The sequence below is a fragment of the Sciurus vulgaris genome (assembly GCF_902686455.1).
Source record: "Sciurus vulgaris genome assembly, chromosome: 5".
NCBI lineage: Eukaryota > Metazoa > Chordata > Mammalia > Rodentia > Sciuridae > Sciurus > Sciurus vulgaris.
Genome location: NC_136465.1, coordinates 50,662,438 through 50,689,683, shown reverse-complemented (window position 1 = coordinate 50,689,683; position 27,246 = coordinate 50,662,438). Strand labels below are relative to the sequence as shown.

General features: G+C 40.5%; 2 protein-coding genes and 1 pseudogene across 5 annotated transcripts in view; 2 read left to right on the top strand and 1 right to left on the bottom strand.

Annotated features, from left to right (window-relative positions):
• Nucleotides 1–1,547: 1,547 nt before the first annotated feature.
• Nucleotides 1,548–25,958, top strand: POMK (protein O-mannose kinase). Of its 3 annotated transcripts, none has more exons than XM_079140623.1 (5): nt 1,548–1,884; nt 5,837–5,922; nt 10,483–10,579; nt 11,822–12,124; nt 20,533–25,958. In XM_079140623.1, the coding sequence occupies exons 4-5, from the start codon at nt 11,843–11,845 to the stop codon at nt 21,301–21,303; spliced, it is 1,053 nt and encodes a 350-aa protein (XP_078996749.1). In that variant the 5' UTR covers nt 1,548–1,884; nt 5,837–5,922; nt 10,483–10,579; nt 11,822–11,842; the 3' UTR covers nt 21,304–25,958. The 3 variants fall into 3 exon arrangements, with proteins under 3 accessions (XP_078996749.1, XP_078996750.1, XP_078996748.1); XM_079140624.1 differs by having other exon boundaries at nt 6,855–10,579; XM_079140622.1 differs by lacking the exon at nt 1,548–1,884 and adding an exon at nt 2,375–3,836 and having other exon boundaries at nt 5,837–10,579.
• Nucleotides 11,991–27,246, top strand: part of HGSNAT (heparan-alpha-glucosaminide N-acetyltransferase) — a 56,827-nt gene continuing 41,571 nt past the window's right edge. The window contains exon 1 of the mRNA XM_079140620.1: nt 11,991–12,124. The gene's annotated coding sequence lies outside the window, so the exon portion shown is untranslated. The remainder of the gene's footprint in view (nt 12,125–27,246) is intronic.
• LOC306661588 (HSPB1-associated protein 1-like) lies at nt 23,753–24,663 on the bottom strand (annotated as a pseudogene). Its single transcript has one exon. The product of its transcript is annotated as an HSPB1-associated protein 1-like (transcript).

The window sequence follows — 27,246 nt, the reverse complement described above, 5'->3', positions numbered from 1 at the left end:
TTATTGTTGTAAAATAGATGTAACAGAACTTATTATTTGACCACTTTTAAATGCACAGGTCAGTTGTGTTAAGTACATTCACATTGTTGTGCATCCATCACCACCATCCATCGCTAGAATTTTTTCATCTTAAACTGAATCTTTGTACCGTTAAATAGGATCATTTCCCCCTCCAAGTTCTGGGAATGAACCTGGGGTCTTGTATATGCCTTGAACTTGCGATCCTCCTGCCACCAGGTTTACAGGCCTGTACCACTAGGTGCAGTTTAACCATTTTTAATGGCCGTGGGGATAATTTCTTTCCACAATTCCTATTCTACTTTCAGATTTATTTTCTACTACAAATATTCTTTTTCATAATACTCAGATCTCTTGTGTATATTTCCATAGGACAAATTTCCTCATGTATTATTTCCACAGGACAAATTCCTAGAAATGGAATTTGCCAGGACCTGTAAGAGGAATTGGTACAGGTTCTTCCACTTTACAGTGTAAGAGGTAGGGAAACAGACTCTGGACGTCAGTAGTATGTGTTACAATTCTTTTTGACAGGCATAAGTAGCTTTTAGGTGTTCTGTTGTTTTGTTTTTGCCATGCAGGGGATGGAATCCAGGGCCCCTCAAACTATTGTATTTTAATATTCATTGTTTGGACTCAGCACAGGTTCAGTTTTTAACTCACATTGTGTTATTAATTTCAAACTTGGAAAAAGAGTCAGTGCAGAAGTACTATTTTTGGGGGGAATGTGCTGGGGATTAAACTCAGGGAAGTTTACCACTGAGCTACATCCCCAGCACTTTTTCATTTTTTAGAGACAGGGTTTCTAAGTTGCTGAGGGTCCCAGAGGGTCTGGCTAGGTAGCTGAGGCTGACTTTTATCCTGTGATCTTCCTGCCTCAGCCTCTCGTGGGATTGGGATTACAGGTGTGTGCCACCGCACCTGGCCAGATGACACTTCTAATTTAAACAAAAAGTTACATCCTATGTCTCATTTTCAGTGTTGCAACTTATTCCTTACCCCTATCATTTTCCCACCAAGTGCCAACGTTGGTGTGGTGTGTTGAGACCTTTCTGCCTTCTCCAGATCTTACTCTTCCCTTCAGGCTTGCTCAAATTCTTACCTGCTGGCCCTTGAATGAGTGAAGCTCAACTTTACTGCTCTCTGAGGGAAGCCCCGTAGTTTCCTTTACACCAGTAGTTCTCAAACTTCACTGGCATCAGTATCATCCAGAGGCCTGACCTAGGATGGGGCAAAGAATCCGCACTTCATACCATTGTGCTGCTGATCTGAGAACCACGTTTTGGAAACCACCGCTTTGCAGTGAGTCTAGATCTTCCATCAGTCTCCCCACAGGATCCAGCACCATGCTAAGACCAGAACAGGTCAGCACATTACTGTGCTCACAGTTCAGATGTAAGAAACGCGGGCAAAGCACCTGGGCTGTGCTCGGGTTTTGCTGGGTGAGTCAGGCCTCCGGGTGCGTGGTGAGCGGTGGACAGGAGAGGGCAGCCTCGCGTTCGCCCTTCCAGGGCCGCTTCCGGCCGCGCCGGCGCAGTAGGCTGCCTACGTGCGGGTTGAGGGCCTACAGCAAGGCGCGCCGGCGAGTGGCACAGCCTTCTACTGGCCTGGGTTCCCCGAGAGACGGGCAGGAGGCTGTATTGTGTGCGGGGCTCGCACCTGGCTGGCCAGCGCCTCGGGCCGGGCCCGGGGTGGATGGGGCCGCCGGCTGCGTCGTGTGCCTCTCCTGCTGGGCTGCACCGCCCCCCGCGCCTCGTGCCCCGCTGCTGAAGGCCGGAGGACTCCGCCCGTGACAGGCAGGCTTCAGTCCTTCCGTATGGCGCTTGTGGGATACGGACGGGTTCGTTGCTGCCAGAGCTGTGTGAAGTGAGACCATATGCTGCTTTTTTTTTTTTTTTTTTTTTAAAGCAAAATTTGACCACTTAGTAATTTTGTGTTCTTCACCCATTGCCTTTACAATGGAACCCAAAAAGCTGAGTAAGCATCCAGAATATTTTAAATAGTTAATGTATCTGTGTTGTATTGGAAAATGGGCTTCTGTTCTCAATTGTATTGGTTGACACTAATCTGTCTCTTCTAGAGTTGTATAAAGTGTTCTGTAAACTGGTTAAAATTAAATTGACTATACAGCAGTAGATCCTATCTGTAAGCCCCCCCCCCCATTATCAAGATTTTCTTATTGACGAAAGAAATCCTTTGTGTTTATTTAAATAGTACCTGAATATCTCCTACCCAACAGACCCCACATTCCTTATTCCTTAATGTGCAGGGTATTATTCAGGAACAGTATATCTTAGTGTGTTTTTTGTTCGTTTGATTTCTAGGACAAAGTTCCTTCTGCCACTCTACTCTGCCTCATCCTAAGCTCTGGGCAGTCTGCTCTAGAAATATGCCTCTGAAATTAAAAAAAAAATCGGGTATTGAGGTGGGCTAAAACCTTTAATAAACTGTCAGTCTCAGTGTCACCCCCCCCACCCCTATCCCAGTAACCATAGTGGGTTCAATTCAGTTCAACCCCTGAGCTTTGCAGGGTTTAAAGGAAGTATGTGGGTTTGAGGCCAAAAATTTGACTCTTTCGTGTATAGTGAAAATCTTGGAGAAGTCACTTCACCTTCAAATCAGTTCTTTATCTATGTGTTAGGAATAACATCACAATTGTATCTACTTCACAGAATTGGTTGAAGTTGACACTGTGTAAAAGTCATTTGAAATTTTGGACAAATGTTTTTGAGGGAGAATTCAGCATGTGAGGACTTAGGGATAATTAAAAGACTACTGATGCATATAAAATACAGAGTCAACAAAAAAAATGCATTAACGGGATGCTGAGTAATGCCAAAGGTAAAATATAGATTAAAAAATAAGAATTTCTAGGGTTATAGAATTACCTGATGTTGGTAGTTTTTGAGTGTGTGTTAACTTTCCATTGCTATAACAAATATCTGAGATAAATCAATATGAAAAGGACAGGTTTAGTTTGACTCACTGTTTTGGAAATTTCAGTCTAGGGTGGGTTGGTCTTATTGCTTTGGGCCTGTAGTAAGGCAGTCCTCCAAGGTAAGTGCAAGTGGTGGAAGAAGCTGCTTTACCTCATGGCATCCAGGAAGCAGATAGACACAAAGGAAGGGGTCCAGGGCTGAATATGCCCTCCAAGGGTGTGCCCCCTGTGACTTAACTTCTTTTCATTAGGCTCTGCCTTTTCAAGGTTGAACCACCTTGCAATAGTGCCACAGGCTGGTGACCAACTGGGCCTTTGGGGAACAGTTATCCAAACCATAGCAGAGTAAATATGAGGAAAGTATAGAGAGCCAGATTCTGGGTGCTACAGAATGATAAGTAGATGTGAATTTGTAATCTAGATCCTTAACTTGCATAAATCCCTGGCAAGGGGTCCAGCAGTTTTAAACATATAATTGGAATATTTTTTGTTCTTGTTTTTTTATTTTGGGGGAGTACTAGCATCAAACCTAGGCTTTGTGCATGCTAGGTATTAATGTTTGAATGTGAGGTGTCCCCCAGAAGCTCACATGTGAGACAATGCAGGAAGATTGAGAGGAGAAATGATCGAGTTGTAAGAGTCTTAATCCAATCAGTGAATTAATCCCTGATGAGATTAATTGAAATGGTAGGGTGTGACTGAAGGAGATTGGAATTGGAGCGCAGCTTTGGGGTATATATTTTGTATCTGGAGAGTGGAGACTCTGTGCTTTCTGATGTGAACTGCTTCCCTCTGCCACACTCTTCCGCCATGATGTTCTGCCTCACCTTGAGCCCTGAGGAATGGAGCCAGCCCTCTTTGGACTAAGACTTCTGAAACTGTGAGCCCTCAAATAAACATTTCCTCCTCAATAATTGTGCTGGTCAGATCATTTAGTCACAGCAGCAAAAAGCTGACTGAAGCACTAGGCAAGTGCTTTACCAGTGAGCTATCTCTGCAGCCCTTTCTTTTTAAATTTTATTTTGGGATAGAATCTTGCTAAGTTGCCCAGGGTGATCTTGAACTTGGAATCCTCCTGCCTTAGCCTCCTGAGTAGCTAGAATTACAGGTGTGTGTCGCTGGCGTGTATGTTCTTTTCTTAAAGAGTACCCTTTTCTTCCCAATATTATATAAGCTTCAAGCCCCATAAAACCTGAAGCCCCCCTTAGTGACAAGGTAGGATCAGTGGAAGGTTACAGATAAAGGAGAATTTGAAGGTTAAAAGAATTAACTGTGGAATTAGGCTGAACTCGATGGAAGGAGGTGGTGGGTAAGAGGCATTAGAAGGCAGTACCATGAAGAGACAAAAACCAGATTCAACAGGTGGGAGAAAACAGTATGTGAGGCTAAGATCATGAAGATGGTGAAGTCTACTGTGATCAACAGTCAGTGCCTTCTTAACTAGTGCCTGCTGTGTGCCAGGTGCTAAAGACATGTGGGGAACAGAACAGGCAGGCAGACCTGTAGCTCACAGTCTTGAAGGAACACATGAGCCAAACCTGGAACTGGATTGCAAAAGGTTGCTTTTGAGCACTGAAGAAAGTTTGAACTGGAGTGTAGGGCAGAGAAGGATCTGGAGAGGCAGATAGAGGTTAGAAGACCTCATGCCTCCTGCAGCTCAGTAGTTTTCGACTACTGAGCTACACCCCCAACCTCTCAGGGAACCTTTAAGAGTTTGGACTTTTTCCTGAGTGCAGAGTAGGAGCTGTTGAATGTTGTTAATCCAGAGAAAATGAAATCTGTGGTTTGGAAGAATCCCTCCGTATCTATCAGAAAGCTACTCTTGCATACATGCCTAAGGAGATATGTACAAAACTTATTTCACTAAAACCACCAGCACAGGTAGGGACTAGGACTCTGTCTTTAATGCTCATTGTACATTATCCCCATAGCTCTCTGGAGTTGTTCAAGAGTATTGAAACTCCACAATGTAGATGTCTATATTAGTCTTTCCCAGTATTTATGTGTAGCCTTTGAAAAGTAAAAAAAAAAAAAAACTTGTAGTGTAGTCAAATGATTAAAAATAGTGAACTGGCCAGGCCTGTAATCCCAGTGACTTGGGAGGCTGAGGCAGGAGAATTGCAAGTTCAAAGCCAGCCTCAGCAATTTAGCAAGGCCCTAAGCAACTTTGAGACCCTGTCTCAAAAAGGTCTGAAGATGTAACTGGGTGGTTGGCCTCTGGGTTCAATCCCCAGAATTAAAAAAATAAAAAGTGAACTAACTGGTATTTCACGTACATGGATAAATCTCAAAAACATTGTTGAGCTTAAAAAAAGAGTTAGTTGCAAATGGATAATGCAAGTACACAACCGCTTATATAAAGCTTGAAAATGTGTTATTACTTACAGGTTCATACTTGTGAAAATACAAAGCATGTAGGGCGATTGCACATACCAGTGATTTTGAAACTTTAGCATGTATCCAGATCACCTGGCGGACTTCCTACAACAGATTTTGTTTGATTTAGTATGTCTGTGGTAAATACCTAAGTATTTGCATTTCTCTCAAGTTCCCAGTGAGGTGCTACTACAGACAGGCCCAGGGCCCACGTTTGAGAACCGCTGATGCGTACCAATGTGAGGATAGTGACAGTTGCTTGGGATGGAACAGACTTAGACTGGACAAAGGGGTTTTAAATATATATATATATATACTATTTTACTTTTATAAGTTTGGGCTCAGTTGTAGAACGTGTGCTTAGCCTCTGGGAGCCCCAGGTTTGTTTCCCAGTATCAAAAACAAAACAAAATATTGGAAACAAACATGCAGTGTAAATTGACAAAGCCAAATGGATGTGCACAACCTTACTTTTTATTTTTCTCTTGGAACATTTTGTTAAAGAAAACGCTCCTATCTGCTGTGTGGAGAATGGATTGGAAAAGAGAAAGAAGGGAGAGACCATGCAGGAAACTGTTGCAGAAGTTCAGGTAAGAGATGTTAGTGACTTAACACCAGGGCATATGTAGCAAGGAAGGACAGATAGGAACAGATTTGAAGAGGTTTGGCTATGTGTGCTGATTGGTTGGTTTCAAGTCACCCTGGTTCATGACTTGCGTGAGTGGGTAGGTTGTGTGTGTAGAGTGGAAACCCTAGAGAAGGGGCATTTTGAGGACATGAAAGAGTCTCTTCAGTAAGCTGTGGACATCCCAGACCTTGAAGAACCTGCTAAGTGAAGTGTTCAGGAGAAAAATCAGGGATGCAGTATAGACTTAGATATTGTAAGCATTTAGAGGGTCAGTGAAGCCACAGATGTGGGTGAGATGACTTTGGCTTATGACATACCCAAAGGAATATCACCTACTGCTGTGCTTGGCCAGGTATGGCCCACTGCCTGTTTTTATATAGCCTAATAACTAAGAATGCTTTAATTTTTAAAAATATTGTGGGGGTGGTTGGAATCTAATAAAGAATAATATTTTGTGATACATTAAAAATATATGAAATTTAGATTCCAGTGTCCATAAATGAACCACACTGGAACAGAGTCACACAGTTTGGTGTATTATCTGGAGCTGCTTTCACACTCTGGTGACAGTGTTGAATAATTGTGACAGAGACAGTATAGGACCTAATGTTACTTAGCACCACCTGTCAGTTTACGGCAAATCACAGTAATAGGTTTGTCTCTACACTTTGACTTCTAGCTGCTAAGCCTAAATGTTTACCATTTGTTACTTTATAGAAAAAAGTTTGCTGCTCCCTGACCTGAGGTCTAAGTTGAGACACACTTGGTCATTTTAAATATTGTAAAAGAGTGATTGCAACCATTTTATCAATTTCTTTAAGTGTACTTTCCAAGAATCAGCTCTAGAGACTAAAAAGGCTTAAGTAGTAAAAATTGTTGTGATTTCAATTGAAGACCTTGAAGGTGACATGAGGGAATGGGCCAGAGAGAAAGACATAGGCTTGGAGTCTTTATGAGAAAGGTAAGCAAATGACCATCTTGAACATCAGTAGCACACCTGGAAAGGCTGAGGTAGTGGGATGAGCAAGCAGCTGGCATCATGTCCAGGAGATTCGGGAAAGTGCTGAGCGAAACTGAAGTGGTTCCATAGTCAGGGTTTCTTGAGCATCCCTAATGAAAACAGGGATAAGTAAGCAGCATTTTCCTTTGCTAATTAAGAAAAAAAAAAAAAAATATATATATATATATATGTGTGTGTGTGTGTATAAATTATGGAAGAATCATTTATTTCCAAAATTCCCAGGTTAGAAAAGGCAGTATTTCTGTGCTGGTCTCACCTACATCCCTACTGACTGGTAAATGCAAGGATGGAGTCATTGTTCACTGAGCTTGTAAACAGCACAGAAAGAATAGATTAGGGAGAAAGATCACAACTATAGTTTGGGAAGTATTTTTATCTTTTCGGTCGAAATAAAATTTAGATACTGTAAAAGTTGCCATTTTAAACTTTCGGTTTTTAAAAAAATTTTTTTAGATGTTGATGAACATTTATTTTATTTATTCATTTATATGTGGTTCTGAGAATCTAACCCAGTGCCTCACACATGCTAGGCAAGTGCTGTACCACGGAGCCACAACCCCAGCCCCAATTCCTTGGTATTTTTAAGCATATATTTGTAAGATTGTGCAACTATCACTACTAATTCCAGAATTTTTAGTTTAAAAAGAAATCCCATGTTAATTAGTAACCATTTCTCATCTCCTTGCTCCCCAAACTGTGCAGTCACTAATCTGCTTTCTGTCTACATGGATTTGTGGACATCTCATATAAATGAAATCATACATCATTTGACTTTTTGTGCCTTTTGAACCTCTTTCACTGAGCATGTATTTAAGGTTCATCCCTGGCCTAGCAGAAATTAGTGCTTTATTCCTTTTTATGGCTGGATAATAATCCATTTATGAATGTAATACGTTTTGTTTATCCATTCATTAGCTGATGTACATCTGGATTATTTCCATTGTCTACTATAAATAATGCTACTATGAACATTTGTGTACAAGTGTTTATATGAATGTATATTTTCAGTTCTCATAGGTATATTTTGAGCAATGGAATTATTGGGCGATATGGTAAATATGTTTCAAATAGAAATGCTATACTGTGCTGGGTATAGTGGCACACGCCTGTAATCCCAGCAACTTGGGAGGCTGAGGCAGGAGGATCTCAGGTTCAAAACCAGCCTCAGCGTCTTTAACTTAGACCCTGTTGCAAAAAATAAAAAAGGGCCGGGAATATGGCTCAGTGGTTTAGAGCCCCTGGGTTCAATTCCCAGTATCAAAAAAAAGAAAAAAAGAAATGCTTCATTTTTTTCCATGGTGGCTACAATTTACATTCTCACCAGCAATATAGGACTGCAGTTTTTTTTACAATCTCATAAACATTTCTTGTTGCTTGATTTATTTTTATTATAACCATCCTAGAGGTACGAAGTAGTATTTCATCATGCTTATTATGATTTGCATTTGCCTTCATGGTAAATGAAATTGAACATCTTTTCATGTGCCTCTTGGCCACCTGTATGACTTCTTTGAAGAAATGTCTGTTCCAGTCCTTTGCCAGTTTTTCAATTAAATTCTTACTGTTGAGGGGAAATCTTATCTTTGAGTTGTCTATCAGACATTCAAATAGTATGTCAAGGAAGCAAGCTTTGAGGTCTAGGAGAGTCTAGGATTGGAGGTATACTTATGAGTCTGTCAGCAAGTAGGAATGGAGAGTCATGAGTCAGATGGGATTACCCAGGGAATAAGTGAAGAGGTATGAGGTTTGAGACCAGGGCAATAAGCACATAGAGTCAGAGAGAGGAGGGAGCGTACTTTCCCAGAAACTAAGTAAGGAAAGTGTTTTAAGGAGGAGGGAGAGATCAGCTATACCCAATTCAGCTGATGGGTCCAGTAAGACTGGGACTGGGCATTAATTGTTGTGCATAGTAAAGTGGATATCACTGATGGTGACTTTAATTGAGGTCAGTTTGGGTGGACTAGCAGTATGTTGGTGAGAAGGAGAGGACAGCAAACCTACAGGGAGTAGGTTTGGGTACTCTATGGAGTTTGCTGAAAAGGGAAGAAAGGACTAGGACTTTAGCTAGGGGAGAAAGTAGGGTGATGACAGGGTGAATTAGACAATGGGAGGAATTGTGGCATGATTCCAAAGAGAAGAGAACTGCTGGAGCTGAGTCCCTGAGCAGGTGTACAGCATAGTGTTTTTCAGAGCTTTCCAGCATAGTCAGTTTTGGACAGGAAAGTGGTAGAATATGCAGGAACCTAGGACCAGATATTGGGAACTTGTGGAAATGCTCTCTGATTGCTTCTGTTTTTCAGTAAGACAGGAGACAAGATCATCAGCCAAAAGCAGAAGTGGGAGAAAAGGCCATATAAATTAGAAGAATGAGGGTGACCTAATCCAGCCAACCTAAGGCCACATGTATGAATAATTTCAATGAGTGGAACTGCATACCAGTGGGATTGGATCTTGCAAAGGGAAAGAAAGCATTGTAGAATTGGGGGGATGGAAAGTTTAAATGAAGTAGCATTCTGTACTTTTGATGAGCTCAACCCAAACTGGGCTGTGCATAAAGAAGTCAAGATAATGTCTAGATTACAAAGTGGACCCCAAGGTACTATTTCCTTGGAGACAACAAGGTTAACATAAATGAGCGGTAAACTCCAGAGCTTGATATCTAAAGCTCTGCTTGTTTGGAAATTGAGGTCACTTCTCTTTGTGACTTAGATCCTCCAAGTAAGACTGGGATGTTTCATTCTTAATGACATGTCTTTAAATGACATAATTTCTGACAGTCTGTGATTGTCAAAAACAAAGGTTTTCAATGATACAAAAGTAGTGAACGTTCAAAGAAAAGGGGTTGTTTGACACTTTGTAAGCTGTGGCTTATCCTTAGGAAAAGCGCATTTCCTGTTAACTTTATGGCTGGTGTGGTTGGTATCTGTTGTCCTAACTCAATGAATGGTAGGTAAATTTTACTTCCTTAAGGACAAGGTATGAAAGGGCTGTCTTCTGAATTTTTCATGGTTGGTTCCTCTCAGTCCTCTGGGCTTGATATGAATTTTATATCTTCAGAAAGGTCTGGGATTCTTCATCCATTTATTCTCTATCCTTGAACCCTCATCACAGGATAATGATTAAATTTTATTCACTTGCTTATTATCTGTCTTCCCCACCTGATTTTCCACTGAGCTCCAAGAGGATAGACCCATGTCTGTTTAATTCAGTTGTGTATTTCATGCTCAGTGCAGAGATGAGCCAGTAGAAGCTACTTAATATGGTGGAGAGAGCAGATTGAGATCAAATAGAGACTAGAGAGGGCTCTGCACCCACATAAGCTGACAGTGCTTTGGTAATGGTGGTTAGGCTGTCCAAGGCTTGCCCTGTACCTCCTGGACACCTAGTCACTAGGAGGGCCTCTAGGAAAGGGGAATGAATCATTTGGACTGCTGTGATTTGTCTGTGTACAGTGTTGTAATTTTTTTTCAACAAACCTCCTTTTTTGGTACTTCATGGAAGAGGACTTTCAAACCATTCCCTGGGACCAACCAGAACACTGTTTGACCCAGATACCTGGATGGAGACCTAGCTGGGAGAAGGAGGATGCTCCTGGAAGGTAAAGCTGCATGTTATAGTTGTCTCTGGCACAAGGAGCACAAGGCAGTTCTATCACTAGTATCTCTCAGCATCCCAGTGCCTATAGTCAGCTGACACATAGTAACATGGCTATATCTATTGTATTGATGGTCCTCCATTCTGCTTTATATATAGCTTCTGCCCCCAGCCTCCTGAGTGACAAGCTCTCTCTCTGCTTAGAGTCTTTACCCAGGCTTGTCCCCACCTGGACCCCTCTTCCACATGTCCTGCAATGGTTCAAGTGCTGGAGTTCATGCCTTCTCAGGATTACTAATTGCCATTGTCATCTGAGTCCTCTTTCTAATCTCACCACTCATGAATTATTTGACTCTTATCCAAGATTATTGCCAGGGCCTCCTAACTAGTCTCCAAACTTCCGTCTCCCACCCCAGATCCACTTTTCATATCTGATAAAGGTTTGCTTCTTAAAAATGTTTAGAGTTTGGGCTGGGTATGTAGCTCAGTGGTAGGAGTGCTCACAAAGCATACCGAGGGCCCTGGGTTCAATACCTAGAACCACAAATGAAAAAATAAACCATGAACTTTTGTCCATCCCCCCTCTCTCACCTCTGCTGGAAATCAAACCTAGGCCTCATGCATGCTAGGTGAGTGCTCTGCCACTGAGCTACAGCTCCATCTTGTTCAAGGGCTTTTGAGTACCTTCCAAGGAAAATCCCAGTTTCTTAGCTCCTGCCCCAGACCCACTCTTTTAATTTACTAAATATTTATGAATATCTACTTTGTATAAACTACTGTAAGACAGAGAGACAGATACCTCCCTTTCAGCATAATCTAGATGAATAATAAATAATAAATAAACCAGGTGTGGGGACATACACCTATCATCCCAGTGATGGGGAGACTGAGGCAGGATGATTGAAGTTCAAAACCAGCCTCAGCAACTTAGCAAAACCCTGTCTCAAAATTTAAAAAGGGGTAGGGATGTGAATTATTGGTTAAGTGCTCCTGAGTTCAATTCCTGGTGCCCCACCAAAAACAAAAATGAGTGAGTATTGGAGCATGGAAACAGCTGAAATTGAACAGTTAGTGTAAGCCTAATGTTCAGTTCCTCCCTTGCTCCTCTCATGACTCCAAAGCTTATAGGACTTATTAGTGGGGAGGCATGAGAGGGTATAGATACCTTCAGGCCAGTGTCTTCAAAACCCTTCATGGAAGTTATAGCTGACAGTGTTATTACTCCTTGTTTCCTGTTTTATTGTAGGAACTGAAACGGGATAACAACATGGAAAGGAAAGCCCAGGAGAGCAGGAAAGGTCTCACCCACAGAGAAGTCCCCCGCGTTGTTGGGCTGCTGCTCACCATGGCCCTTATGAATGTGCTCCTTTACCTCTACCTTGACCGATTTTTCATATCCCCTCAACATTCCACCAAGGACTCTAGATCTTGTCCGCATGGTTACTTCAGAATGGGGCAGATGAAAAACTGCTCACCCTGGCTGTCTTGTGAGGAGCTGAGGACAGAAGTGAGACAATTAAAGCGCGTTGGGGAAGGAGCCGTGAAGAGAGTGAGTGCATGGTTTTCTTCTGCATTACCACCAGTATCAGTTCTTTGGGAGAGCAGTTTGGCATTCTGTGCTAAGACCCATAAAAGGAAGTGGATGTGGTGGCACCTTCCTGTAGTCCCAGCACTTGGGAGGTTGAGTCAAGAGGGTCACTTAAGCCCAGGAGTTTGAGTCCAGCCTGGGCCACAAAGTGAGATCCTGTCTTAAAGCTCCATAAAGTCTCTGTGTAATCTCATATCTGGGATTTTGACTTTAAAAGAAGAAAAAAATCTGAAGGATGAAAAAAAGCTAAATGTATAAAAGAGTACTATACTAATGGAAAATTAGGACTAACAATTTTAGGAGAACAATTAGTTAAATTATGGTCCAACCACTTTTAGTTAGGAACCTCATGTAGCAACAGAAGAAAATCTTAAAAAAAATAAGTGAAAAAAGCAAGATACAGAATTGTGTAGTTATTTTCAACTGCAAAATTACATATTTATGTAGAAAAATGCAAAAGTGGCAGAAATTATAAAAGACGGGATTATGAGCAAGTTTTTTATTGATTTTCAAACCATGATGGTATTATTGATTTTTAAAATTTTCTTTTATTTGAAAAGAGACATCAAGGAGTGAATTCAGTTCTCAAATAGAAACTCCAAGAGCCCTGTCCCGTTGGTAGCCATTTGTATGCTATGCTCTGTGTGATTGTCATTTCTGTGGAAGCTGAATCGACTGATAGGCAGCCAGTGGCTTTAGAAGCCAGTTAAAGATTGTTGAGTGAAGAAAGGTTCTTTGTGAATTTGTGACAGGCAGAAGGCAAGGAGAGATCAGGAAATGCATCTTCAAAGCTGCAGTTTGATAAATGACTAATGTGGATGCCATGGCTTCCTCCTGGATGTGGATGGAGACGTCTTAAAGAAAGGAGTTAGGGAGAAGGGGAAGAAATTTGTATAAAGTACTTTATTCATTGTAGGTGCTGTGAGTAGATTGGCCAAAGCAGTGGGAGACCACGATGAGAATGTGGGCATCTGGGGAAGAGGTGTTCTAGTAAGAAAGATGAGTCTGAGCAGAGACTCCACTCCTCTGTGCAGGGAACATTCCTTGTTGTTCAAGGACCAGGAAGGAAGCTAGTGTGACCAGAGAGCAGGAAGAGAAAAAGAGGTCCATGAGGCCTGAGAAGGGTCAAGTGGGGAGCCAGATCATGCTGGGCCTCACAGAACTTTGAGAATCCCTGGAATAATTTTAGAGAAATTCACATGTTAAAGCGATTATTTTAGCTGCCATGTGAAGATTGGATGAAGGGTGGCAAGGGTGGAAGACTGGTTCAGCTTTTTTGCATGTGATGAGATGGTTATGGCTTGAAAGGGTGTTAGTAAGAAATAGAAATCAGTAGATTCTGGACATATGTTAATGGTATTACCAATAGGATTTTCTAATAGACTGAATGTGGGGTATGAGAGAGTGTGACCAGAAGGTTCCTAGTCTGGCCACTAGGAAGATTAGAGTTGCTATTACCTGAGATGGGGAAGACAGGAAAGAACAGATTCTGTGTATCTGAGGTGGATATGCTAATTCTGGTGGGACATTCAGGTGGGGATGCAGGCAACTGAATGCACAAGCCCAGCAGTATGGATGAGATTTGAGAGAATATAAATTTGGGGCTCAATATTATTTAGATGCATTTGAAAGTATTAGAATGTGGCGGGGAGGGAATCACCAAAGAAGGGATTTGAGTAGATAAGAGGCCAGCTCATTTCTGTCCTCTTCAAAGAGGTGGCCTTGAAAGCTAGGTGCAATGGTGCATGCCTGCAATACTAGTTACTTGGGATGCTAGTCCCTGCAGTTAGGAAGATTCTGTCACAAAGTGGATGTATGTAACTCAGTGGTAGAATGCTTGCCTAACATGCATGAAGCCATGAGTTCATCCCTGTACTGGTAAGAGAAATGTATATACAAAGAAGTGACCTTGAATGTGTTATGTCTATGGTTGTAATTGTTCAGAACGTTTTTGGAATTCATTGGAATTGCTTCTCAACTCCCAGAGAATATGGTTTTGATGGTGGCAAGTAATTATCACTTGTAGATAGATTTAATTTTAGGGAGCCACAAATCATATTCATCCATATATGAGATTTAATGGCGTGGCTAATAAGTCTAAGCAATATCATTTTATTACAATGAAGTATCAGTAGCCAGGTGTGATGGCACATACCTGTAATCCCAGCTACTCAGGAGCATGAGGCAGGAAGATCTTAAGTTGAAGGTCAATTTAGTGAGACCCTATTTCAAAAAAAAAAAGTAAAGTGTGAACAAAAAGGCATTATGTATTTTTGTTTGTTTGTTTGGTTTTTCTTTAGCTGAAACTTCCCTCAAGACAAAATATTTTGAACACTTGTGTGTTAGCAGCACTGGTCAGGAGCCTTGTCTGCCCTCTCTCCTTTCAGAACCCCAGGGCCTGTGCAGTTTGGCACAGAGGAGACCGTCAGTATCCTGAATATAGTCACTCATTGGAATAGCTGCCTGTCATGTAACCCATTTCCTTTCGTTGCCCGACCTCGTCTCCACACAGGTGCCTCTCCTTATCCTGGCACCCCAGGCTAGAAGGCATAGGTTTTTCAGTAGGAATTTCTTTCTCTTTTTTATAGTATTTGAGGTCAAATCCAGGGATTCATGCATGGTAGGCAAGTGCTCTACCACTGAACTACATCTCATTCCCTTCAGTAGGAATTTCTAAACTCAAAATCCTTGACATTCCACTCTGACTTCCCCCTCCTCTTCTTCTAATTCTTTTGATCCAGCAATTCCTCAGTCCCATAGACAGTTTCAGAGTATCCATCTCACTGCTTTTTCACTTTCGGACACCCCTCCTGTCTCCACTTCCTGATTCCCCTAGCAGAGATTCCACAAGTTTTTATTTTTAATCACTCTTTTACAAAGAGTTGGAACAACTGTCTCTATCGTGCCTGGCTGCTGTTGAAACCCAACTATGCCCTTGGTCTTCGGCAACTGTACTGAAGTAAGGGAGAAATCCCACAATCACATAATTTAAACGCACTACCACAAACCTCAGGTAAGCACTGAGCATAGCCCAACTGTCCTTAGTAATTTTATTCCCATTCTCTGAGAAATATTTCTTCAAACATTCCCATCCTTTGTCTTAGCTAATCTTGTTTTATGAGCTATGAAAGCAGAAACCATCCAAAAGGAATGTCTTCGTTCTGCTTCCACCAGATCTGTAAACCAGCAGCTCAGCTCTCATCCCTGATTCTCATGGCTCTACTTACTTAAGTGGCTTCCTGCGTTGTCAGCCTGTCCCACTCTGAACTTCATTACTATTGGTATACAAACACACTCTCTTTGAAAAAGAAAGTCCTGTTCCCTTGATTCCCCTGCCCTCTGTAGCCCCTGCCCTTTCTCTGCTTCCATTATAGAAAGCTGCTCTAACTCTATTCCACCTTCCTTGCTCTCAGTCACTCTTTTATCCCCTTCCAATGTGTCTTCAAAACACCACCACTCTAGGGAAACTTCTCTTACTGAGGTCCCAGGTCATGTCAGTTCTGGTTTCAGAATACGTCCCAATGTCCTCAGTAGTCTCTGTCCGCAGACCCGCCTCTCTTGCCTTCTCACAGGTCTCCTTGCTTACACTTTTGTCGCCTACTATATACAGTTGTCTTTTAGACACAGATCGGATCATGCCACTTTTCTTCCTTAAAACTGCTTTGGTGGCTTCCTATTGATCCTTGGAGAAAAAAAATTAAGCTTCTGATTATCCCTCTTGTGCTCCACCCTCCCTACTGTGGATTCTTTCTACCTCCCAGAACTCTTCCCAGAATCCTCACACCTGCCTTGCAGTCATTCTGGTCTTTCCAGTGTTCCTTGTTCAAACCAAGCCCTTTCTTACAGGTCTTTTTCTTGCTGAAGCTCTGCCACTTCCCACCCCAGTGGAAATTGGGATTGAACTCAGTGATGCTCCACCAGTGAGCTACATCTCCACCCTTTTTATTTTGAGAGGGGGTCTAAATAAATTGCCCAGGCTGGCCTCAAATTTTGTGATCTTCCTGCCTCAGCCTCCTGATTAGCTGGTTTTAGAGATGTGCACCACCTCTCCCAGAGTTCTGTTACTCTTCTAAGAGGACTTCCCTGATGCTCCTAAGAGTGCCACCCTTACTGTATCTTCTAGTTCTCATTTATCTTGTTTTTGTTTGTCTCTTATAAATGTGTAAGTGCCCTGAGAGCATAGTAGGTGTGTCCAGGACATCTAGCCATACATTATTGTATCTAGGACACATTTTGGGGGCCAGAGCATAAAAGCTCATTAATTGAATTCTCAGTGCATAAGATATTGATTTATTCTCAGATAGTTTCCTCAGTATATACACGTGGTGCCATTTCCCTGTCTTCCTCAGACTGTACTTTTGGTTTGTGTTTGGAATGGCCAGGGGCATTGTGTTCTCTACCCATAGCAATTTGTAGCTTTGCCCATAAACTACAGTAACTGTTTTGGGAAAGGCAGATAGACCTATTGCTTTTTCTTTATTCCTTTTTTCTTAATTATAAAAGTAGTATATTCAACTCAGGTATTTATTAGACAAAGCACAAAGTTAAAGTTTCCTTTTCCTTCCTCTTGCTCTCTCTCTGTCCTCAGTCTTATTCCTAAGAAAAACAGTTCGGGGTTCACCCACTTTGGGCTTATAGACCCAAGATTATGCTGAAAGACCCATGCTGGGTGTGGTGGCACATGCCTGTAATCTTAGCTACCTGGGAGTCTGAGGCAGAAGGATCACACGATTGAAGCTATCTGGGTAACTTAGTGAGACACTGTCTCAAAATAAAAAATGAAAACGACTTGGGATGTAGCTCAGTGTTAGAGAGCCCTTGGGTTCAATACCTAGTACCAAACCAAACAAACAAAAACCAGAATGGTCTCTCTGCTTCCAAGCTTGCCCAGTACCCACTTCATCTGTTAACACAATAGACAGAATTATTAAATTATAAGTTAAATATGTGTCCTTTTTCTCCTCAAAATTCTCAAGTGAATTATTTTCTCAATATGAATAAAAACCAGAGACCCCTCCTTTTTTTTTTTTTGATACTGGGGATTATAAACACAAGGGTGCTTTACCATTGAGCCACATCCCCAGCCTTTTTTATTTTTTATTTTGAAATAGTGTCTTGCTAAGTTGCTGAGGCTTGCCTTGAACTGGCCATCATCCTGTCTTAGCCTCCTGAGTTGCTGGGATCACAAGTATCTGCCACCCCATCTGGCAAAGTTCTTTCGATAAAGCTTTACAATGTCTGCCTTTCACTAGACTCTTACCTACTCAGTTTTGCCTTGCCCATCCCACTGCAACAACCCGGCTTTTCTGTGCTGGTGGTCTGTGGGTGTACTTCTCCCCCAGGGCATCTGGCCCAGCTGTTTTCTGGCTAGGATGTAGTTTGCCTATGTATCAAAATGGCTCATTCCCTTATCTCTTTCAGTTTTTTGCTCAGATGTCACCCCAACAAGACCTTCCCCAGCTATATTTAAAACTGCAAACTCTTCCTTGTTTTATTCTGAAACACTTTTAACCTTCCAATATACTTTATGCATTTCCTGCTTTTTTTATTTATTGTCTGCCTCCTGTAGTAGAATGTCAATTTTATCATAGCAGTTATGTCAGTGGTTTTCTGGCAGTGCTGGGGTCTGAACCCAGGGCTCTCACATGCTAGGCAAGTGCTCTACCACTGAGCTAGATGAACCCCCAGCCCAGTTTTTTTCCTTTGACATAAGTTTTTTCTTTCTTTCTTTTTTTTTTTTTTTTTTTGTACCAGGGATTGAACCCAATGGTGCTCATTTTGAGCTACATCTCCAGTCCTTCTTGTTTTTATTTTTTAACTTAGAGACAGTCTCACTAACTTGTTAAGGGTGTCCCTAAGTTGCTTAGACTGGCCTTGAACTTGTGATCCTCCTGCCTGAGCCTCCCAATGCGATCCTCCTGCCTCAAGCTCCCAAGTCTTTGGGATTACAGGTGTGTGCCACCTCACCTGATTGACATAAATTATTGTTAAATGAAGACACATTTAACTACATTGACTACAGTTAAATTCTTTGCTTTATGAAAAGACTACATGAACTATTTTCTGTATCTTTTACATTTACAATAAAGGATCACATGGGTGATACAAGGAGGTCCTAGTAATAAATAAGGAAAAGGCAAGTAGCCCTATAGAAAAATTGAATGAAGGACAGCAACCAGACAGTAGAAATACCAAAATGTCAATATAGGTGAAAAATGCTCCCTGGTGCCACAGTGCCTGTCATCCCAGCAACCTGAGAGACTGAGGCATAAGCATCACAAGTTGGAGTTCATAACTTAAACAACCCAGTGAGATCCTCTCTCAAACTAAAAAGCAAATAGAGCTAAGGATGTAGTTTAGTGGTAGAGCGCCCCTGGGTTCAATCTCCAGTACTGAAAAAAGAAAGAAAGAAAGAAAAAAAAAGAAATATACTCTATCTTTCTGCAGTTGCCTTTTTTTTTTTTTTTTTAACCAAGATGACTATTCATGATTTGTTTTATAATTTAAAAAAAAGATGAACACATTGATGTTCTCTCCAAATATATGTTTTAGAAAGTGATTTAAAAATAACTAGAGATTGCTAAGAAATGATTTTATAAAAATCCATGATTTGCAGATTTTTTAAAAAATTTTTATTCTTTTTAGTTATACCTGACAGTAGAATGTATTTGGCAAATGATTTGCAGATTTTTAGCACTATAGGTTTTAGATATTTGTGAGTCATCCTAAAGACTAATAATATTTATTAATAAATAATATTTAACAACCTTTTATTTATCTGAGGCACAGAAAAGAATAAGACATAATAGAGGATTCAGGAGGAAGTCAGTTGGGACCTGTGGTTATGTCTCTTCCATGACTTATTGTTGAACATATAGTAGGAGCTTCCTTAAAGTGATCATTGTTTTTGTATGAAAATGGGCCTGGAAAACCAAAACCAAGCCAGACACAGTGGCACATGGTCTGTAATCCCTGCTGCATGGGAGACTTGAGGTACCTGGAAACCAAGTTCAAGACAAGCCTAGGCAACTTAGTGAGACCCTGTCTCAAAAAGAAGAAAGGAAAAAAAAGGGCAAGAGGATTTAACTCAGTACTAAAGGGTTTGCCTAGCATGTGGGAGGCTCTTGGCTTCATCCCAGTACTGTGAAACACAAAATAAAACAACCAAACAACAACAACAAACCTACCCATCTGTCAGTACTAGTCATAACCATGCACAATAGGTCCAAAGAAGTGATGGATTTTAGCCAGACGTGGTGGTGCAGGCCTATAATCCCAGTGGCTCTGGAGGCTGAGGCAGAGGATTATAAGTCCAAAACCAACCTCAGCAACTTAGTGAGGCTCTAAGTAACTTAGTGAGACCCTATTTCTAAACAAAATGTAAATGGGCTGGGGATGTGGCTCAGTGGTTAAGTGCCCCTGGGTTCAATTTCTAGAACCAAAAAAAAAAGAAAAGAAAAAGAAAAGGAAATGATGGAGTTTAACAAAAAATAAGATTAAAAAAATTGTTTAAGATTTTTTTATTGGAGTCAAAATATCAAATTCAGTGGTAATGCAAATCTATGGAGTATGTTTCATATGAAAATTTTATGAATTCATCATATTTTTTACTGAATGTAGCAGTCAGAGCAAAATGGCTTTTTTTTTTTTTTTTTTTTTTTTTTAAATAGAAAGGATGATCCATAGTGAAATTTTTCAGTTTGAGGGATTTGGGGTCTTGAAAGATTTCTCTTTTGAATGTGAAAGGTCAACTGTTTTTATTAGGGTTTTTCCATTAAAAAAAATCTCCCTTCTTAGATCCAGAAGAAATATTCAAGGTCCTCTAGTCCTTTTCCATTTTCTATAGTATTTTTGAGTCTTAAAAAATGTTTTAAATTATAGAAGTAATATATTTTTATTTTGAAAGAGTTGGAAAATACCAAAAGATATAAAATACAAAAAGCACCCTTTATGCTTCAGTAAATTGGAACTGGCAGTCAGTAGGCTGCCCTGTGCTTTTTGCAGGCAGCCTCCCCTCCTGGGCCTACATTCCCTTTGCCCCACATCTGTGCTGCAAGTCGTGACCATCATCTAAGACCAATTCCCAGGAACCTTCCAGAGTCATCTCCAACTGGCTGTCAGCAATCCAGACCAGTCAGTCCCGCCTGCCCTGACATTTTATGCACTCATTTGCTTCCACCTTTCTGCATGTTGTATGTTTGTTCATTGTGAGTCTTTACAACTAAGTGCAACTCTAGGACCACAAAGACTGGGTTCTTGTCTCATTCATTTGTCTACTGTGCCACACCTGCCACACAGAAGGTATTTGTTCTTCTTGCCTGACTTCAGGTGGAAGGGTTAGATTTGATGTTCTTCTGGCTTTGTTTCAGGTCTTTCTATCTGAGTGGAAGGAACGCAAAGTTGCTCTCTCTCGGCTCACCAGTTTGGAAATGAAAGATGATTTCCTCTATGGACTACAGATGCTGAAATCTCTACAAAGCAAACACATTGTCACATTGCTTGGCTATTGTGAGGATGACAACACTATTCTTACTGAATATCACCCTTTAGGTTCCTTGAGCAACCTGGAAGAAACACTAAACCTTTCAAAGTACCAGAATGTGAACACATGGCAGCACAGGCTGCAGCTAGCCATGGATTATGTCAGCATCATTAACTATCTGCACCACAGCCCCTTGGGCACACTGGTCATGTGTGACTCGAATGACCTGCCCAAGACACTATCTCAGTATCTGCTGACAAGTAACTTCAGCATTGTGGCAAACGACCTAGATGCCTTACCCCTGGTGAACCACAGCTCTGGGACGTTTGTGAAATGTGGCCACAGGGAGCTTCATGGGGATTTTGTGGCTCCTGAGCAGCTGTGGCCCTATGGCGAGGACACACCCTTTCATGATGATCTCATGCCCTCATATGATGAGAAGATTGATATCTGGAAGATTCCAGATGTCTCCAGTTTCCTTTTGGGGCATGTTGAGGGGAGTGATATGGTTCGATTCCATTTGTTTGATATTCATAAGGCCTGTAAGAGCCAGAATCCTGCAGAAAGACCCACTGCTCAGGATATTTTAGATACTTATCAAAAGGTTTTGAATTCACTCAGAGATACTGTGATGTCTCAGACAAGAGAAATGCTATAAAAATCAGTGCAGCCATTGAAGAGTGGGGTTTAAGGACTGAATGGAAGTTACAGCAGTTCTACTCTGATGGTGGTTTTTTGTGTCAGCTCTGTGCTTTTTTGGCTACTCAGCTATATGACTTTCTGCCTGTTTTCTTTCGGTCATTATTTTTTCTCTGGTACCTGGGATTGAACCCATGGTGTCACACATGGTAGGCAAGCACTCTGCCATTGAGCTATACCCCCAGCCCTTTTTATTTTATTTTGAGACAGGTTCTCACTTAATTGCTGAGGCTGGCCTCAAACTTGAGATCCTCCTGCATCAGCCTCTGGAGTAGCTGGAATTACAGGTGTGCACCACAGTGCCTGGCTTCACCTGCACATTTGAGTGTGTTCTACCTCTCCTGGCAACTACATGGAGGTTGCTAACTAAGAGCAAACTGGGTCTGATTAAAACCTGGCTTAATTTGCTTCCTGGCTTAGACGAAGAAAAATAGTGATCTACCCAGTATTTGAAGGAAGTAATAAAGTGTAGCTATAAAAAGGTTCTGCCTACCTAATAACTGAATTTATGAGCTTTTAAGAAATATATGGATGGAAGATTTTAAACTGGCAGTATATGAAGAAGACAGTCTTCACATAATGGTTTTTCTTCATAGTTTCAAAAATGGCATTGAGTAAAAAATGTTTATAGCAGCACAATTCACAGTATCTATGGAATTAACCCAAATGCCCATCAGTAGATGAATGGACTAAGAAATTCTGGTACATATACACAATGGAGTCTTACTCAGCCATCAAAAAGAATGAAATTATGACATTTGCTAGTAAATGGATAGAAATGGAGAGTATCATACTAAGTGAAATTAACCAAACTCAGAAACTTAAAGGTCGAATATTTATGTGGAATCTAGAGTAAAATAAAGGAAAGAGGGAGGGAAAGATGAGTACATAAAGAACCAATCAAATACAAATTAATAGATGGTGAAAGGAAGTCTAGTAGAAGGAGAAGGGAAGAGGGGAGGGAAAAGGGGAAGAGAAAAGGAAGGATCATGAACTGAAATCAGTTTCCATGGAATGTAACTGGTACAGTGCCCTTGGGTTCAATTCCTAGTACTGCAAAACAAAAGGAAGGAATGAAGTTCTGATGCATGCTACAACGTGCATGGACCTTGAAAACATGCTCAGTGAAGGAGGTCACTCACAAAAGATTGCATATCATATGATTTTATTTATCTGAAATGTCCAGAATAGGAAAATCCATAGAAATAGTATTTGCCAGGGGATCAGAGGGGGTTGGGGTGGAAGAATGGGAATTGACTGATACCAGATACAGGGCTTTCTGGTAGTGATGAAAATGTTCTGAAATTATGTAGTAGTGATGTTTGTACAACTCTGAATATGTGAAGTACCACTGAATTGTTTTTAAAAAGGAGGGCAAATTTTATGGTATGTGAATTATGTCTCAATAAAACTTATTTTAAAAAATTCTCAATGCCATGTATACTTGAGGAAACTTTCACTAGGCAGTTAATATGTAAAATTAATTATTTGCTCTTACCCTGTTCATGTATTCTCACTTGAGGGCTTTTCTCATTGTTTGGACTGTGGTGCAAAACTGTCAGTTTTAAATTAGTTTGTTTTAAATAGTGACAGTAAAGCTAAACTTAACCTCACGGTGCAGGAGAAAGGACATTATACTAGGATTAGAAGACCTAAATTATCCCAGCTCTGTTATGTATTAATTATCTGTTCTTAGGCAGCTCAGACAAATCTAGTCTCTGTCATGAAAAATTTGGGAGTAATTTGCAGTTCTGCTTTTCTTTCCGAAGTTCTCTCTAATGCTTTACAATGCCAGAACCAGACAAGGCTATTGCCTATCATGGTTCAATCTTCAGTTTGGTCTTGGACACAATTAATTATAAGTAGAACTGCAAAAATTATGAGAAGTCATTTTCTAACTAAAACCTTGATGGGAAACTCAGTGCTACATGGCTTGCTCAATGAAAGTTCAGTGGAAGTATCAGAAGAAACAGATGAGGTGTGCCATTATCAAATCACAAGCAAGTACCCACTGCTCTTCTTGGTTACCTCCCAGTGATTAAAAAAAAAAAAATCACTATATGGTTTGTTCTGTAATTGACATTTTCTCACAGGATGCTGTAAATAATCATGATTGTTAGATAATTCAGCAAAGCAGAAACCTGGCAGTTCTCCAAATGAGGCACACACAGGTGGAGGTGAAAGGTTTATCTCATGTAACTCTCCATAGAAAAGGTCTTTTATTGTATTTCCCCTGTATTTCTTTTTGAAAGGGCAACTAATGAATTTTAATTAGGTAAGAATAAGTACATTTGCAAACATGCAAACTGACCTTTTGCTGTTGCATTTTTTAAAAAAAATCATACTTTTTAAAAATGTCTTTAAAATGTTATTTAAAAATTCATCTGTTAGGATCACAAGATTTTCCCTTATATCAAAAGTTGTGCCACGATTCTGGTCACTTGCAGATTCACCAAGCAATCCAGCAAGTCATCTGTAGAAACGAATGATTGAGAAGGGGCTGGAGCACTATTTGAAGCAATTTGTTTAACTTCTGCATTTTCACTTTTACTCATCACACTGTTTTGCAAAGGGTTTACCATCTTTGTTGACAAAGCCTTTGCCATCACTTTCAAATATGCCGCCTCCTTCTGAAGGTGTTTCTTTGGATCTCAGCATTATAGGGACCAGATCAGGGCCAAAGGGACTTGCTGCCTGCTGTTTTCCAACTGCCATGATTATCTTCATGAGCTCCCTCGACCTCCACATGGTTGCACATGTTTAAATCTTCATTTTGTGTGTTCTCTTTATTCTCAGTGCTTAAATTTCTACTATGTTAGATGTTTTATAAGATCCAAAAAGGCAGATACAGCTCCATTTAAGTAGTGACAATTGACTTTGTGGGATGTTTCCTCAACCTCAGTGGGTTTTAATCAAGCTGTGGTATTGTGTGAGTCCTCTGCAGTTTTCAGTGCACACACAAGCCTGCAGGTGATGGCCTCTCCACCTGGGCTAGGTGGTCCTCTTCCAGCTCAATCCATGAATTTATACTGACAGTGACAGAATCAGTGGTTTCTATGTAATACCACCAGTGTCTGGGAACAAACAGAACCTGTCCTGGGTTCAATGCGACCATATATCTTTTAGCTTTCTGAAACTGAGAAAAATGCTTTAAATCAGGATTGATTTTAATGAACATGCTAGATTTTTCATAAGGGATTTTAGTTGGGTAAAGGAAAGGCGTATCTTCTGGAGGAAAGATGCCATCTTTTCCTTCCTTGTGCCTGGAATACCAAGTTGCAAACATAGGAATCCAGATGACAGGGGATCTGGGCTCCATCCACAATGTCCTTTCCTATCCATTTCTTCCAGGAAACCCAAAATCAGACCACATGACGTCCTCGAAAACATCTGTCTTGTCTTCAAACAGACTAACAATATTTATAGTCAGCATAAGCCCAGAATTTGGAATGATCAGAATCTTTATATGGTTACAATTCCCAGGTCAGAAACTCTTCAAGTGTAGCTTCCACGTAATTACAAATAATTTCGTATTGGGAAACTGCTTTTCATTCCCATTCTGAATCGTAGCTGCTTGCCATGAAGGACCTCAGAAAGGTGTTTAGCAGTCCAGGGTCATGCCGGCCAATCAAAAACCATGTTACAGAAGATTGCAGGAGGTTGAAATGACATTATAATTTCTTTTTCTCTGGGGTAAAAGGTTTGACATGTTCACCTCAAACTATTCTCTCCTTGAAGCATTTTTGTTTTAACCATGGGGATCCCTCCTTAGGGTGACAGCTGTCATTGTGTGTGTGTGCTTTGGTCCCCTGCAAGCTCTAAACGCCAGGCTAAGGTGAGAGCTCGCCTCTGAACCCACTGCCATAGTTGGAGGCTGCCCCGACTGAACCCAAATGGAAAGGACCTACAGTGGAGTCCCAGCAGGCCCCGCCTGGGGGGGTATACAGTCCTTCCCCTGTCGTCTAAAAGTAAATATTGCTCACTTGGGGGATCACTATTGTCATATGACTTTTAACCACATAAGTAATTTAAAATATGAAATCATGCTTTTCTGTTTTTGAAATGATTTTTCTCCCCCCTCCCCTTTTGCGGTGCTGGGGATGAAACCCAGGACCTCCCATAATAAGCACATGTTCTGCCACTGAGCTATCCCCAGCCCAACTTTGATAATATTTTATGAGGACAAACAGAATGAAGAAAATAATTTAGATTCTTTGGAGAGCTGTAGTTTGCAATCAAAACTATAATAAAGCAGTCAGCAAGAGTACTGCATCCAGCTAGCTGGGTGTGGTAATACTTGCCTTTAAACCCAGCGACTTAGGCACGCTGAGAGAGGATCACAAGATCAAAGGTCAGTCTCAACAACTTAGCAAGACCCTGTCTCAAAATAAAAAGGGAGGCTGGGGTTGTGACTCAGTGGTAGAACATTTGCCTAGCACATGTGAGGCACTGGGTTTCATCCTTAGCACTGCATGAAAAATAAATGAAAGCATTGTGTTCATCTACAACTAAAAAAATAAAAAGGACTGGGAATGTAACTCAGTAGTAAAGCACCTCTGGGTTTAATTCCCAGTCCCAAAAAAAAAAAAAAAAAAAACTGCATGCAAGTTTAAATTTCTTAATGAAGCAGGGGGATGGCAAGTTCAAGGTCAGTTACAGCAACTTAATGAGATCCTATCTCAAAATAAAAATAGAAAGGACTGGGGATGTAGCTCAATAGTAGAGCTCCTCTGGGTTCAATCCCCAGAACTGGAAAAAGAAATCAGTAAATAAAAATAAGATTCTTATTCATACCATAAGTACTGGTCAAGATTTTGTTACCTGGAATTAACTCCTTTGGAAAGAAAATTAGGCTCATTTACTCATAATTCCATGTAATCAATTGTATAGCATTTCACATGAATAAGTAATGATAGTTATTTTTACTTCTATTACTTCCAGTTTATTACTAGGAAAAGTACTGATTAAAACAGCATGTTTTCACAAGGTCTCTTTATTCTCTCTTTTTTTTCAACTCATTCCTCCAAGATTGTTTTGTCTATTAAGATTCCATATGCATTTTAAGTGGATTTTTCTATTTCTGCAAAAAAAAAAAAAAAAGTCATTGGGATTTTGATAGATATTATATTGAATCTGTACATTGCTTTTGGTAGTATGGACATTTTAACACTATTAAGTCTTCCAGTTCACACACACAGTGGTTTTAATTTCCATTTTCCTGGTGACTAGCAATTCTGAGCATCTTTTAATGTGCTTATTGTCTATTTGTATATCTTCCTGGGAGACATGTCTATTCAGATCTTTTGCCAGTTTTTTCTTTGCTTAATTTCAAATGAAATTTTTTGCTTTGTTGTTGAATTGTAGGAGTTCTTTCTGATTAGTCTATGAGCTATATGTTTAGCAAATATTTTCCAAAACTCTGAATTGTCAACTTTCACTTTCTTGGCAGTGTCTTTTAAAACAAAATGTTTTAAATTGTTATTGTGTCCAATGTATCTCCAATTTTCTTTTGTTGCTTGTATTTCTGGTGTTATATTTAAGAATCCATTGCCAAATGCAAAGTCATGAAGATTTATTTCTATGTTTTCTAGTAAGAATTTTATAGTTTTTGCTGTTACATTAAGGGCTTCATCCATTTTGTTAATTTTTGTATATGGTGTAAAGTGTCCAATTTCATTCATTTTGCATTTGACTATTCACAAGTCCCAATAACATTTGTAGTAATGTCTATACTTTGTATTATTTTGATTCTGTCACCCATTGCAGTTGGGCCTTTACTACTACCACTGCCCTGAAACTGCTGTCGACTGACCTGGTAGCTTAGTTGAGTGAATGACTTTTAGTCCTTTCCTCTTTAAAATAACTCTTGACTTCTATGATATCACACCTGGTTTCCTTGTAG

Bases quoted from the DNA above. Each gene is read 5' to 3' on its own strand.
- POMK (XM_079140623.1), top strand. From the start codon at position 11,843: ATGGAAAGGAAAGCCCAGGAGAGCAGGAAAGGTCTCACCCACAGAGAA. The intron at 12,125-20,532 runs GTGAGTGCATGG...GCTTTGTTTCAG, and splicing joins GGGAAGGAGCCGTGAAGAGA to GTCTTTCTATCTGAGTGGAA.